Source organism: Sarcophilus harrisii, chromosome 1 (genome assembly GCF_902635505.1).
Source record: "Sarcophilus harrisii chromosome 1, mSarHar1.11, whole genome shotgun sequence".
Lineage (NCBI taxonomy): Eukaryota > Metazoa > Chordata > Mammalia > Dasyuromorphia > Dasyuridae > Sarcophilus > Sarcophilus harrisii.
The window spans coordinates 85,067,360-85,080,806 of NC_045426.1; the positions used below are offsets into that span (position 1 = coordinate 85,067,360).

Here is a 13,447-nt window from a genome sequence, read left to right on the forward strand (position 1 = left end):
GATGGGAGACAGGATTATCAGTGGTACAATCGTCCCTGTATCCAGGGTACAACTTGTGATTCTGTTTGCCCAGGATAACCCATAAGAGCTCTTCTGACCCTTGTTTCAAAAGTAGTTTACTAATAGAAGGCAGAATCATTCCTGGAAGGACCTTTATGCCATGGGTACCTCAGGCTTTCCAAACTGTGTCTCCTTCCTACTGCAGTGCCAACTGAGTTCAAGCATGTATAGCTGGTCTTTCAGACCACTCACAAATACCTGAAAACTTTTCACTTGCTGTCTTGTCATTTGGAAAGAATATTTTCCTATTCTAATGTGATATGGACACAACTCCACCTTATGACTAACAAGCATTGTTTTCATGTGTTTAAATAAAATGGAGTAATATTAAAGTTAGGTAGACAGATGCCACGATGGTCCAAGGATGAACTAGAGGGTCTCCTAACTAAATGTGGGGCTCAGAAAATTGTAATTATCAGTAAATGTTTGATATGTATATCTACTTTATATATCTATATACCTGGGGTCACATAAAAATTTCTCAGGCAAAAAGAGGTCACAAATGGAAAAAGTTTAAGAAGCCCCAATCCAGAAGAGATGTAGATTGGACAAATATAGTCTTCTTCAACATTATTTCAAAGGACTAGCAAAGACCATTTGGAAAAAGATGTTTCATAAACAAGCTTTTATTAGTTTGCACCACCAAATCAGTGGAGAAGGGAAAAGGCAAAGATGCAGAAGCCAGAGAAAGGGCGAGATGAGGTAGCAGCTGGTTGGCCTGTCAGATTTTGATAACAAATGTGAAATCACATTTCAATAGGCCTCCTTCCCCTGGGATGAGGCTCCAAAATGCCATCTTGCAGGTAAGAACACTATCGATCAATGCCAGCAAGAGGTAACACTGCCTAGTGAGCAGAGGCCCTGGAGAAAAAGCATCCTTTCTGCAAGCTAGTGCAGGCCTAGCCCAGCTTCCTAGATCCTTTGGCTGCATTAAGCCAGTATCACTTAAAGAGCATGGGATATTCTGGCCTATTCCCTTCAAAGACCTTTTAGGTACATGAAGAACTTAAGAGTCTCTCAAAAAATGGGTGACTTTCAAGCCACAGGCTGGCTGTGGTCCTTCACATCTTTTATCTCTTCTCGGTTTTCCCAAACTGCGACAGAAGATAATGGAGAAAATTATGCATTTGCTGAGCCTCCAATCCAGCTAAGTTAAGAGTCCAATGTGGTCTGTTGTCAAGCAAGGAGAATATAATCATTCAAGTTGAAGCCTTCCTCTAGGCCCATATCCCAGACACCTTAGTGAAGTTGATTGCCCCAAGTGGGGGAGCTCTGGGTACAGCCCCAGGCCAAAAAGAAGGCAATTCGGTTAAGTGGATTAGGAGCATGCAAGATTCCCTTGAGGCTCAGGCCCATCTGAGTCAGGGAAACTGTTCAATCACTATTCAGATCTAAGCTGACCAGGCCTCAGCCTGGGGTTCACATTATGCTTTGGAGGACCCCCCCCCCCCCCAGATTCCAGCAAGACAAACTGGAAATTACTCATGTCCCAGGTAAGTAAACTAAAAGACCTCCTGGAAAGTGGGAGGAATTGAGGGGTCACAGACATCCCCCCCCCCCTTCAAAAATGAATTCCATTGGACAAGTTGCCACAAGCCCCCCACAACAGAAATGTTTTCTGTCCAAAGCTCCAACTGTAGCACCCCATTGTGATAGTGCAGGCTGTGATTCTCAGCCTTATCAAAAGGGGTGCAAAGCTGCATGAGGAAAACAAGACAGAGGATCCTTTCCACCACCTCCCTCCTGAATTCCTTCCAGGCAGGGGTTGCCCCAAGTGTCAGCTGTCAAGGGAACATAATGGGGGTGGTAGGGGGAGGTTAGCAAGGAGATGTCAGGCAGGCCATGCTTCCTCTAAGGTTGGGGCTCAGAGCCTTGGCCTTTCCTCATTAGGGAAAGTCTCTCTAGAAAAGGCAAATGGGGAACTGAGATAACTTCCTAGGGTTTGACCCTAGTATTATTTCCTCTGTTTTCCTCAAACCTACACCATTCCCTAGACGGGTCTCTTCCCCAAAATAAACCAACTGGTGTCAGTGGGGCCCTTGGCAGATAGGAATCCAACAAAGATAGACTGCTAGTGCAGAGGCAGCATGAGAGCCAGACCCTCGAGGCTTTCATTCTTCATTCACGATGGGTTTTGATTGATTCGTTTTCTGATGTTTCCCTGAAAGAATTGAAAAGAGAAAATAAGACATATTCCCACATAAATCATCTCTGTTGCTAAGGTCTGGCATTTCCTGCGTATATACCATCTCCTGCCCATCCCTACCACAGTCAGTAGGGCAAAGTGGAAAGAGAATCAGAGGACCAGAGTTCAAATTCTATCTGGGTCTTCATATATAGTATGACCTTGGACAGACTAACTTCCTTGGCTCAGTTGGCTTAGCCGATCACTTAAGTTTCATTCCAGTTCCTTATGTATTCTGATATCTAGGCAATATCTGTGTGCAAAGCTCTGTAATAAATGGTAGGGAAGAGCAACACAAAGATTTAATTAGACAATTTCTGCCCTCATGGAACATGCAATCTAATAGTTCCTACGTTGGTCTAAGAGACAGAATGCCATGAGTCAATTGGCTCAGCTCAGGCATAGAAACTGAAGGAATTAAAAGCGTTTACCTTGATGTCAGAAGTCTACACTTCATAAAGTTAAGCAAGGTTTTATGGAGACTTTTTTTTTTTTTAAAGTGTTCCCTAGATTCTGACTTTGATGGCAGAAATCTAGCCAGGAGAGAGACTGCTCTGCCTGAAACTTAGAAAGTTCAGCCCTTTCCAGGTTGGAAGAGATCTTAGAAGTCATCTGAGAGGAATGTGGGGTGGTGGCTAAAGATCAGTATTGGAAATCAAAAAGAGCTGGGTTCAAATCCATTTCAGATCTGAACAAGCTTCCGGAATCTCATCTATTTTTCCCAGAAAAATGGGAGCTCCTTGAGGACAGGAGCCATTGGGTTTTTGTCTTTGCATCCTCAGTGTCCAGCACAGTGAATGTTTAATGTTCACTTAATTGAGTTTAACCTCTCTGAGCAGGCCTTCCCTGCTCTACATTTCCCACAAAATCAGTTTTCAATCTCTGATTGACAATCCCCAGGAATAGGGACCTGAGAAAGTCAGTAAAAAGCCCCTTTCATTTATAGATGAGAGCTCTAACTGTAGGAATAATTTATTTACCTCATACAGAGTCACACTGCCTGCTTACATCTAAGGTGGACACAATTTAAAACTTTCAAACAACTAAGAGTATCAAGTTCAAACCATCTTCTTCATCTTATAGATCAACAATCAAAAGGTCTGTAAGGTGGAAAGGACTTACTCACAGTCACATAATCAATAGCATATTCGCTTCTGCTGACTCTAAAACCAATACTCATTTTACTGCAGGTTCCATTAGACTAGATGATCTCTGAGATCATCTTCTAGCCCTGATAACTTGTGATTCTAAGTCCCTAAGGGGATTCCTGTTTCAGGTCTAATATTCTAGAACTGTATAAAATAGCCTGTCAAGTTCAGTAAGAATTAGCATTCCACCATGCATTATATGACATGGGACAGGCCACATGTCAGCAATTCTTAGCTAGGAGCAACAAAACCTAACTCAACCAAAAGGGAAATGGAATGCCTTCAGAGAAAAGAATATGTTCCTCATTACAGAAATTCTTCAGTCAGGGACTGGATTAGATGTCCTAAGAGATATCTTCCAATTATAAGACTAAACTACCAACCGTGGATACTTATTCTGTCCACTAGGGCAAAATGAAAGAATGGGGGGAAAGTATTTCCAATGGCCTCATTACAATTTCCAACCTAAATTCCAACATAATGCCAGCATATATTCAGAAGAAACATTTCTACAATTTCTGCATTTAAAAGTTATTAAGCCTGAGTCTGGAAAATTTTTTTCAAGTAGATTCATTTGAAGATTTCAGCATCTATCACTGAAACTTGGGCATCATAGGTACTTGCATCAAAAATATTGCCAAGGAGAGTATGTGTACTTGTAGACTTAATTCAGTTTGGATTTATTCAGTGCCCAAATACCAACAGTCCTTTGTTTATGTCTATTAAGGGAGTAATGTCATTTAAGGATGTGAGCAGAAATACCTGCCCTATGCAATCAGATTTGCTGGCTCTTCAGTTACTCTGGAGAATGTTGTAAAAATTTGCATTCCTTTCACAAGAAAAATAGTATGAAATGCACAGGATCTGGTTCCAAGATTGGCTGTGTACAGAGAACAGAGAAAGAAGTATCAAATATGGTCAGCTAGACCAGGAAGCTCCTAAGAGCCTTGCATGCCAGGCAAAAGAGTGTTTTTTGTTTTGTTTTGTTTTCCTCTGAGATATGGGAGCCATCAAAGACTCATGAGATCATAAGTGAATTGGTAGAGACCTCCAGAGTCATCTGATGCAAATTCTTCATTATACAGGATGAGGTCCAGGTGAACATGGTTAGATCATGGTCATCTCTATGGCATTAGGAAGACTGTCCCTAGGAAAAAAACTCACTGACTTTCGCTCAAAGCTAAAGTTGTCCTGCAGAAACAAAGAGAATAGTATTTTATATTTGTGTGTTAAAACCATCATCCAAAGATAATGCTGAATCCAGTGGCCTGGAAATTTGTCTAAAATGGTTCTCTTGGAGGGCAACTGAGTCAATATGAGACAGTTCAGAAAAGGCCATAGAATGATTCCAAGAGATTCCCCCAGCCCTCTAATCCAAACATACAAAACCTCGAGGGAGCAACTGGAACTTGTATCCCATTGTTGATATCTGTGGTCTATAACCCAGCTATCTGGAGAGTATTTTCAGAGTGGGATCATGCCTTTACTCTTTTCCATGTGGGGCAGGACCTCAGAAAGGATGACTGGGTCAGATTTCTCATTTTCTCCACTTGTCAGCTGAACACAACCTGAATACTAACTTCCCTCATCTTGCCCAGCTAATTAAAAAAAAAAACAACTGAAAATGAGCTAATGCTATTAATCCAGTTTTTTCTCCAGGTGTGTATAATTCTTCATGATCCCAGTTGAGGTTTTCTTAGCAGAGATACTGGAGTGATTTGTCATTTCCTTCTCCAGATCATTTTACAGATGAGGAAACTAAGGCAAACAGGTTGAGTTGCCCAGGGTCTCATAGCAAGCATCTGAGTCTTCCTCAAGGCCCAATGTTTTATCCACTGTACTATCTAACTGCAACAACCTTAAGCTTTTACGATTTATAAAGTGCTTTGCCTAAATTATTTTATTGGATATTCACTATGAAATAGGTAGTATATTATTATTCCCATTTTTCAGATGTGACACACAAGGTTAGGGCCACATCATTACTAAGTGGCTCTTTGAAATGCTAGTCTGAGAAAGAATTCCTATCTCCTGATTAGTTGATGCATCTCTCTCTCTCTCTGTCTCATTATCCCATCTTTTCTGGCTCTGTACAATTTGGAGTCATCTTAACTTTCTAAATGTTTCTCTCATATACATTATCTCTTCTTTCACCTGCCCTGTGTTCTTTTTAAAGAACTTTTTTAATCGTCATCTTTGTTTTTTTTACATCACCATTGTTTCCTCCACCCCTTTCTCCCTCTAGAAGAACAATCCCATTTGACAAGACAAAGCAAAGAGAAAAAAATTCAGCATAAGTGATCGATACATCAAAAAAGTCTGAAATTATGTACAATGGCCAACACCTGAATACTTCCCACTTCTACAAGAGGATGGGGGAGGAGTGTCTTGCTAGGCCTGCTCAAAAATTTTTAAAAATAACTTTTATCGGTTCTTTTCCCTTTGCATTATTTTTTTCTCACTCTCTTCCTTGTCACAGAGTATGGTAAAGTCAAACACATGGAAGGCTGATCATGTCTGAAAACACCTGGACATATGCTTACATCTCTTTGGACATGTTATTCCTGGAGCTGTGTTTCAGTCTGTCCTCCAGTCAGGATTTGGTTCTGTCCTCTTCGGGTGACCATTTCCTCACATAGCACACACTCTCCCGCCTCCACCTTTGCTCACACCTTGCTCCTCTTTGCCACCATTGCCTTTGCATGGCTCACCCATTCTTCAGTTACTACCTCTTTCTTCAAGAAGTCCTCAGCAAGAAGGGATCTCTCTCTAACTTGATCAACTAGTACTTGCTATGCACCTAATGACTTTTAATCAGCCCAATTTGTATTGCACTATTCTGTTTATTTGCTTATTCAGCACTTCTAAATTTAAACTCTGGAGGCAAGGATGGCATGGCACCTTACTGACCTTTGCATATTTCCCACTGCTATATTACTATACATAGTAGGCACTTGATAAATGCTAAATGAATCAAAATTAGCTTTGCTCCCTTATACCTCTTCTTGGAAAGAAAACAACACACTCCCTCCATCTACCCAAGTGTTCCCTCCTGTCAATGAAACCTGTTAGTTTGGCATTCAAGGCCCTCCTCAATCTGGCACCATCAAGTCTTAGCTGATTCACCCTCAGTCCCATGCCCAAAATGTACTCTGTGGGACTCAAGCCAGACCATTCTGTTGAAGACATTTTGTGCTTTCTTCTAGGTCTTGGTTCACATTATCTCCTATAAATGAAATACTTTCCCTTCTGCTATTCAATTCCTGGGTATTTTTTAAAGCCTACCTTAAAATGCCATGTCTTCTAAAAAACCTTCTGTTATGGGCCAGAACTCTGAACTTGGAACAAAGGATTCTTACAAGGTACTAAGTCAGTGGAATTGATAGAGACAATAGTTATTTAATTTATCATGGCTCAGTATGATTGATTTAATCCTACAAGATGTTTTGGGCCAGAACTTGAAACAAGGTACTAAGTAGAACTGAGGAGACCATGGTTAAATCTAGTTTAGCACTGATTTAATCCTACAACAAATAATGGTTTCCTAGTGATATAACGATTGGTGTATACTCAGTGTGGAACATATAAGGAGGAGATCTCAGGGCCAGAAAACACAAGCACACTAGAAACTCTCGGAGACTCGCCCAGGATTTAGTTGGGGAAATTCAGAAGCCAGAGAAGGCTGCAGGAGCTTAAGCTCTTGGAACCAAAATTATAGAAGGTCTCTAAGAACGCCAACCAGGCCACAGGAAAGGAGACAAGACTTGAAAAGAGACAATAAAGGATTTGGACTTTAATACCTGGCTGCATTTGGGGTGATTAATGAACTGAAACGAAGGCTGCCCCCAGAAGCCCCCCAAGAAACCTGCTCCCAAAGAATATTACATTTTGGAGAAGAATATTACAGCCTTCCATGATTGTTAATGGCCTTCTCTCTGACAGACTGTCCACAACATCTTGCAGACAATCTTTTTTTTTAACACAAAGCTTCTTAAACTATGGGCCTTGACCCAAGTAGCTGAATATGGGGCTCAAAAAATTAGGTTTTTATCAGCAAATGTTTGATTTTTATATCTATTTTATACACCTATTTACATAAATTTACATAAGGGGTTACATAAAATTTCTCAGGAAAAAAGGGGTCAAGAAGGGAAAGTTTAAGAAGCTTTGTTGCAACACACCCATCATCTACTAGAAGTATGGTAAAGTGGAAAGAACCCTGGCCAAGAAACCTGATCTGATTTCTTTACTCCTAGGCAAATCACTATATTTATCTGTCTCTCAATTTTCTCTTTTGTAAAATGTATGCAATAATACCTCACAAATTACCTCACATGATTTTTATGAAGTACTATAAAATGTAAATCACTATTTAATTTCAGCTGCATTTAAAATTTTATTCAAACAATAAAAGCTTTCTGTATGCAAAGCACAGTGAAAGGTGCTCAGTATATGGAGATGGAAAAGCACAGTAAAGTGCCTTCAAGAAGCACAAAAAAGTGAGAAGGAGATATAGAAGACATCTATGATAACCCCACTCCACCCATTTTATAGGTTATATCTTTCTTAATATGCTCAGAAATACATCAAGGTTCCTCCCCACATCCTAACATAGTGATCTATATACAGCAGATGTTAATAAACATTTGAAGAACTGAAATTTCACCATATTCACAAAGCCTTTTCATATGGCTGTTTTCATTAGCCCTACCTGTTCTGGTCTTGGAAACTATAACTTTTCCTATCAACTGGGCAGGGCAAGTTGGGGAGGACAGAAGGGATAAGAGAGAAAAGAGATACATCAGGATGCTGGAAGTAGAAGGATTTGAGCTGAGATTTAAAATATAGATAGATATAGATATAGATACCCTGTTTGTAGTTGCCAGAAGCTGGAAAATGAATAGATGGGCATCTATTGAGTAAATTGTGGTATATGAATGTTATGGAATATTATTGTTCTGTAATGACCAGCAGGACAAATTCAGAGAGGACTGGCGAGACTTACATGAACTGATGCTGAGCAAAATGAGCAGAACCAGGAGACCATTATATACCTCAACAATGATACTGTATGAGGATGTATTCTGATGGAAGTAGATTTCTTCAACAAAGAGAAGATCTAACTTAGTTTCAATTGATCAAGGATGGACAGAAGCAGCTACACCCAAAGAAAGAACACTAGGAAACGAATGTAAACTGCTTGCATTTTTGTTCTTCTTCCCGGGTTATTTACACCTTCTAAATCCAATTCTCCCTGAGCAACAAGAGAACTGTTCGGTTCTACACACATATATTGTATCCAAGATCTACTGTAACCTATTTAACATGCATAGGACTGCTTGCCATCTGGGGGAGGGGGTGGAAAGAGGGAGGGGAAAAATTGGAACAGAAGTGAGTGCAAGGGATAACCCTGGCATGGGTTCTGTCAACAAAAAGTTATTAAAAAATAGATAGATAGATAGATAGACAGGAGAAGCTGATGGCCTTTTACAGACCAAAACTGGGATCACTGACAGGGTAGCTTAATTTGCTGTTACCTTTGGCGGGAAACCTATGGAACCAATTTGTCAAAAGAATGTCATCGATAATGTCACTGATGGCCTTTTCTGTGAGACTCAGAGCTGTACAGCTCACCTACTCAGTGGAACAGATCAAATGAGATCATTCTGCCACTCCTAATAGCTAAACAAAAAAGGATACATAAATATAATGAAACAGTATTGTTTCATAAGGACTGGCAGATAAGAATAATTCAGAGAAATTTGTTAAGATATGTCTAAACTGAGGCAGACCCAAAAAAATCAATCACCAGTGACCACCAACACTGTGTACTGAAAGCTGCAAGAACTCTGATCAATGCAATGACCAATTCTGGCTCCAGAGGACCAGGGCTGAAACATTCCTCCCAGCTCTTGGCAGAGGAATTAGACACAGTTATGGAAGGTGGTTGTTAGATATGGTCAATATGCCCATTTGTTTTGTTTACTCATACTTCCTTGTCACATGGTAGGCTTTTATTGAGGGAGGAGTACTGATAAGTGATAGCAAGGTTAAAAATCAATAAATTAAAAAATAAAGAGAGGATATCCTATGCACAGAATATACTTGAGTAAAAGCAAGGAGTGCTGAGAACACCTAGTGTTGCTTAGTGGGGCTAGGAATTAATATGAGATAAAGCTGGAAAGCTATAGAAGGTAGTGCCAGGCTACAGAATGTGAGCTATCCATTGAAGTCTTTATGATCAGATGACTTCTATGACTTGATAGACATATAAGAAATACTTCTCTGAGGGAAGTATGAAGAATGGATTGAAGGGGAAAATGAGAGAAAGAAGAGGTCACATAATAGATCCAATAATGAGATGAGATCTTAAACTAGAGTAGTGCGGAAGAAATAAAGAGCCTCCAAGAAAAGAGTTGTGTAGGTGGAGTTGACAGGACTTTGTAACTGACTGGATATGAAAGGGGAGGGAAAAAGAAGAGCTAACAGACCAAGGTTATGAGAAGGTAACATGAGAGACAGGAGGGAACAGTGTGAAACACTAAGCTAGCTACATTTTTAGCTTGAACTATGAGCCTTTAGCAATCTGAATCTGGCAGTTTCTGGGCCTGTGATGATAAAGGAAGGCAGATTTGCTTGTTTTTATATCCTCTTTCTCAAGCCCTTCCCAATCACACCACCCAGAGTTTTTATGGGAACAGTGAATTTAAGAGTTGGTGAACTGAATCCCCAGTTCTGATTCTACCATTGAATCACCTCCCAATGATTACCTCCCATCTGTAGGCATCAGTTTCCCTGTATGTAAAATAAAAGGTATCAGACTAAGATGATACCATTTATATCTCCAGCTAAACTTTAGAGATGAGAGAGAAAATATTAGTGTATTAGTAGTATCATTCATATTTTACAGATAAGGAAACTAAGATTCAGAGGTTAGAGTTGTACATTCAAACACAGAGCATGAAAAAAGTCTTGGGTTCAAATGCAGATCTCCGCTATTATCTATATAAGCCTAAACAAACCCACTTCTTCTCCATAAGGCTCTTTCCTGAGAGGGAAAGGGGTCATCTCAAAAAATCTCTTCAAGTTCTAAATTCAGGATCCCAGAAGCTTTGCAGCCAGTTTTCCCAAGGCCAAACTCCATGCTCTCCAGAGCTCTGCTTCCAGTTCTAATATGTTATAAGCCTGTGATCCCATCTGAGAAATGGGGATAACATCACCTAAGTGCTTTGTCAACAGTGAAGCAAAATATAAATTTAAGATGTTTAGGCTTAACCTGGGCTAAGCTTGGACTGGGACACTTACCATGGAGGAAACAAGGAAGAACCATCGGGCGTGGAGCCATTCTGGCCTCCTAGACCTATGGGAAGTAACAGGATCAACTTTCGGGTCCAGCCCGGAGGAATCCGGTGTGATCATGGCCAAAGAGTGGGAGGGGAATTCAGGGAAATGCCTGGCACACGGAGGGTGCTAAATAAATGTTGGCTCCCTAGTCCCAGCTACTGTGGTCAGAAGGGCATTCAGGCTTGTCTGACCCATTAGGAGAGTTAGAACCTCGAGAAAGGTGGGGTACTCTTATCCGCTGCTGAGGGGGGCATCTCTGGGGGAGGGGACGGTCTTTAGAATAAACTAGCACTGCTGCCAATTGGTCCCGAGGCAGGAAAGAGGCCTATTGAGGCCTCCGACCATCGCCATCCTCCAGGAGAGATGGGCAGTGATACAGCCCGGGGTGGACTCCGCATGTTTCCCCCCACCCGAGAGTGGTACGGGCCGGTGCGTGGGGGGGTGTCAATGGTACATTCAGGCAAGCCGTGGGGCCGGAATCTGGGAGGAGCGGGGTTGGGGGGCGGCTCACCCGAGGACGGGCGGTGGTACAGGCCGGTCACGGTGCTTCCGTACACCCCCCAGGCCAGCTGGATCCCCAGGAGGCTCAGCACCAGCCACAGGAGCAGCAACTTGAAGAGGGTCACACGCATATCCTGCGCTTCCCACTCGCGCAGGAATTCGCTGCCCAGAGTGCTCAGAGCGCCCAGGACGGCCGTGGGCAGAGCTTGCCAGCCCAACTCGGACCCAGATTCAGCCGCCATGCTAATCAACTTAACGCTCACCCACCTTGCCCCGGGGGTGGTTCCTTCAGCGGCTACAGCGCAGGCGCTGAGGTTTCTGGAGGGGACCAGCTTGGACTCTCAGGCTGCAAAAGCAGACCCTATCATCAGAGCCCGAAAGGAAGAGCCATGACGCATGCGCAAAGATGTGCCAGTTAAAGGCGAATGGATGACACCAAAACACGCACGCGCACACAAGTGCTAACTACCCCCACAACCTACCTATGCTGTGGGTGACTCGGGAGCACAAAATAGTAACCAGGTCTTTTATAGCCCTGTAGCTCCCGTGATTCCCAGCGCGGCGCTCGTGATTGGTTAAACGGCGTCCTCTTCGGGAGGTTACGTGATTTGGAGCAATCGTTGCCTAGGGGCCGGGCTCTGAGAGCGTGGCCGCGGCTAGCCACGGCTCGAACTCGTCCTGGGCTCGGGAGCGCGCACGTTGAGACCCGCCCTCCAGCCGCCACCGTCGCCGTCGCCGCCGCCGCCACCGCCGCTGCCGCCGCCGCCCGCCCGCGCTCCTGCTGCCCGCCGGTTTCTTGTGTAGAAACTGCCCGAGTCCAAGAACGCGCGGCTCGCGGAGCAGCTTGCCCGGCGCGGAAGGACTCGAGAACCGCCTGAGGTAAGAGACAACCCGACGGCGGAGACGTCCCTTCCTGGGGTCTCCTTCCTTTCCTCCCTTCCCCGGCCCCCCAGTCCGAGGTGCCGGCGCCTCCCTGGGCCTTCCTCCCTGGGCGCCTTCCGCCTGCTCGCTCCCCTTCCGCGTAGCTGCTCGACTCCAGTCCCGGGGTTCGGCAGCCTGCTCAGCCGGCAGCCCCCCGGGCGTCGGTCGGCGACTCGGGCCCCACCTGCTGCTTCTCTCCAACTCCTCCGCCTCGCCCCCGCCCCGGGGTGGGGGGTGGTGTGTCCCGGGGAGCCCGAGACCGCGCCCCGCCGTCGCTGCCCACGTTCCCTTCGGGCTCCCTTCCTCTCAGTCCCCCGAGCTCCGCACTCGATCCCCAGCCGCCGAATGGGTGTGGGGCCGTCCGGGCTGCGGACTTGGTGGGAGCCGGGCCGAGCCGAGCCGGGCCGTGCCCTCCCTTCCGCCCCCGCCCCGGGATTAGGGAAGAAGCGGTGACTCGCGCCGACCCTTGGCTGCCTGGCCTCGGCGAGATCCACTCACTTGCCTACTTGGCTCCGTCCCCTTCCCCGTAGGCCACGGCCTGGTTCAAGCCTCCTCCTCCCTCCCTTCCTCCCTCCCATTCTCCCTTCCTCCCTTCCTTCCTCTTGGGGCACTTCCTCACACCGCCTCTTGGTTGTTTTCCTACCTGTTACACGGCTAGCCTCTACTGAAGCGCTTTTCCGCGCCACCCGGCCCAGCCCCGAACCGAAGGGAACCAGCCTGGGGCCTGATTCACTCAGAAAGAGCGAGCCCGGCCGGGGAAAGCGCTCTGGGGGGTCCGCGTGGGGGTGGGGGGTAGTTTACTTACGGCTGCTTTAGTCCCACCCTCGCGGCTTTTTTTTTTTTTTTTTTTTTTTTTTTTTTTTTTAAAGGCAGCTTCCTCTGACCGTCCTTAAAGTTGATCGGTCTTCCCCGAGCGTGGTCATCTCCAGAAACTTGCTTTCCTTCAGAACCCACTTGGGCTGCGGGATTTCTAGAGGAAGCAGTTAGGGAGGTAGCTCCTGCAGAGTGACTCCTACGGGAGCACCTTCTGGTGCGCGAGCTTCTGGGTCCGTGGGAGGGGGCTTGGTGAAGCTTGGGTGTGTTCAATGGAAGGTATGCTTCTCAGATGGTTCCCTGGAATCCCACTACACTTTTTCTCAAGACGGTTTATATAGGTCCTTCATAATATAAAATGCTATCCATCTGTTAATTTTGGTTTTAAATACAGTAACCTGAGAACTGAAAGAAATTGCCACGTTTATTAGAAACCTTCCAGGTTTGTTTGTTGCTTGTTTGTTTGTGCTTCCTT

The 13,447-nt window shown here is 44.4% G+C and overlaps 2 protein-coding genes across 5 annotated transcripts in view; one reads left to right on the plus strand and one right to left on the minus strand.

The window, feature by feature from the left end:
• Nucleotides 1-666: 666 nt before the first annotated feature.
• TCTA (T cell leukemia translocation altered) lies at nt 667-11,816 on the minus strand. Of its 2 annotated transcripts, XM_003762248.4 has the most exons (4): nt 11,721-11,816; nt 11,249-11,584; nt 10,699-10,753; nt 667-2,221 (listed from the first exon to the last, which is right to left on the minus strand). In XM_003762248.4, exons 2-4 carry the CDS (start codon nt 11,478-11,480, stop codon nt 2,179-2,181), a joined length of 330 nt encoding a protein of 109 aa, XP_003762296.1. In that variant the 5' UTR covers nt 11,481-11,584; nt 11,721-11,816; the 3' UTR covers nt 667-2,178. The 2 variants fall into 2 exon arrangements, with proteins under 2 accessions (XP_003762296.1, XP_012398976.1); XM_012543522.3 differs by lacking the exons at nt 10,699-10,753; nt 11,721-11,816 and having other exon boundaries at nt 11,249-11,714.
• A 172-nt stretch (nt 11,817-11,988) lies between these two features.
• Nucleotides 11,989-13,447, plus strand: part of RHOA (ras homolog family member A) — a 56,815-nt gene continuing 55,356 nt past the window's right edge. The window contains exon 1 of one of the 3 annotated variants that reach the window (XM_031959229.1): nt 11,989-12,117. The gene's annotated coding sequence lies outside the window, so the exon portion shown is untranslated. The remainder of the gene's footprint in view (nt 12,118-13,447) is intronic. The other 2 variants (XM_031959227.1, XM_031959222.1) reach the window with 2 other exon arrangements.

Excerpts from the sequence above, each read along its gene's own strand:
- TCTA (XM_003762248.4), bottom strand. The coding sequence starts at position 11,480 with ATGGCGGCTGAATCTGGGTCCGAGTTGGGCTGGCAAGCTCTGCCCACG. Across the intron at positions 10,754-11,248 it reads GTACCACCGCCCGTCCTCGG|GTCTAGGAGGCCAGAATGGC; the intron begins GTGAGCCGCCCC and ends TACTTCCCATAG. Across the intron at positions 2,222-10,698 it reads TCTTCCTTGTTTCCTCCATG|GGAAACATCAGAAAACGAAT; the intron begins GTAAGTGTCCCA and ends CAATTCTTTCAG.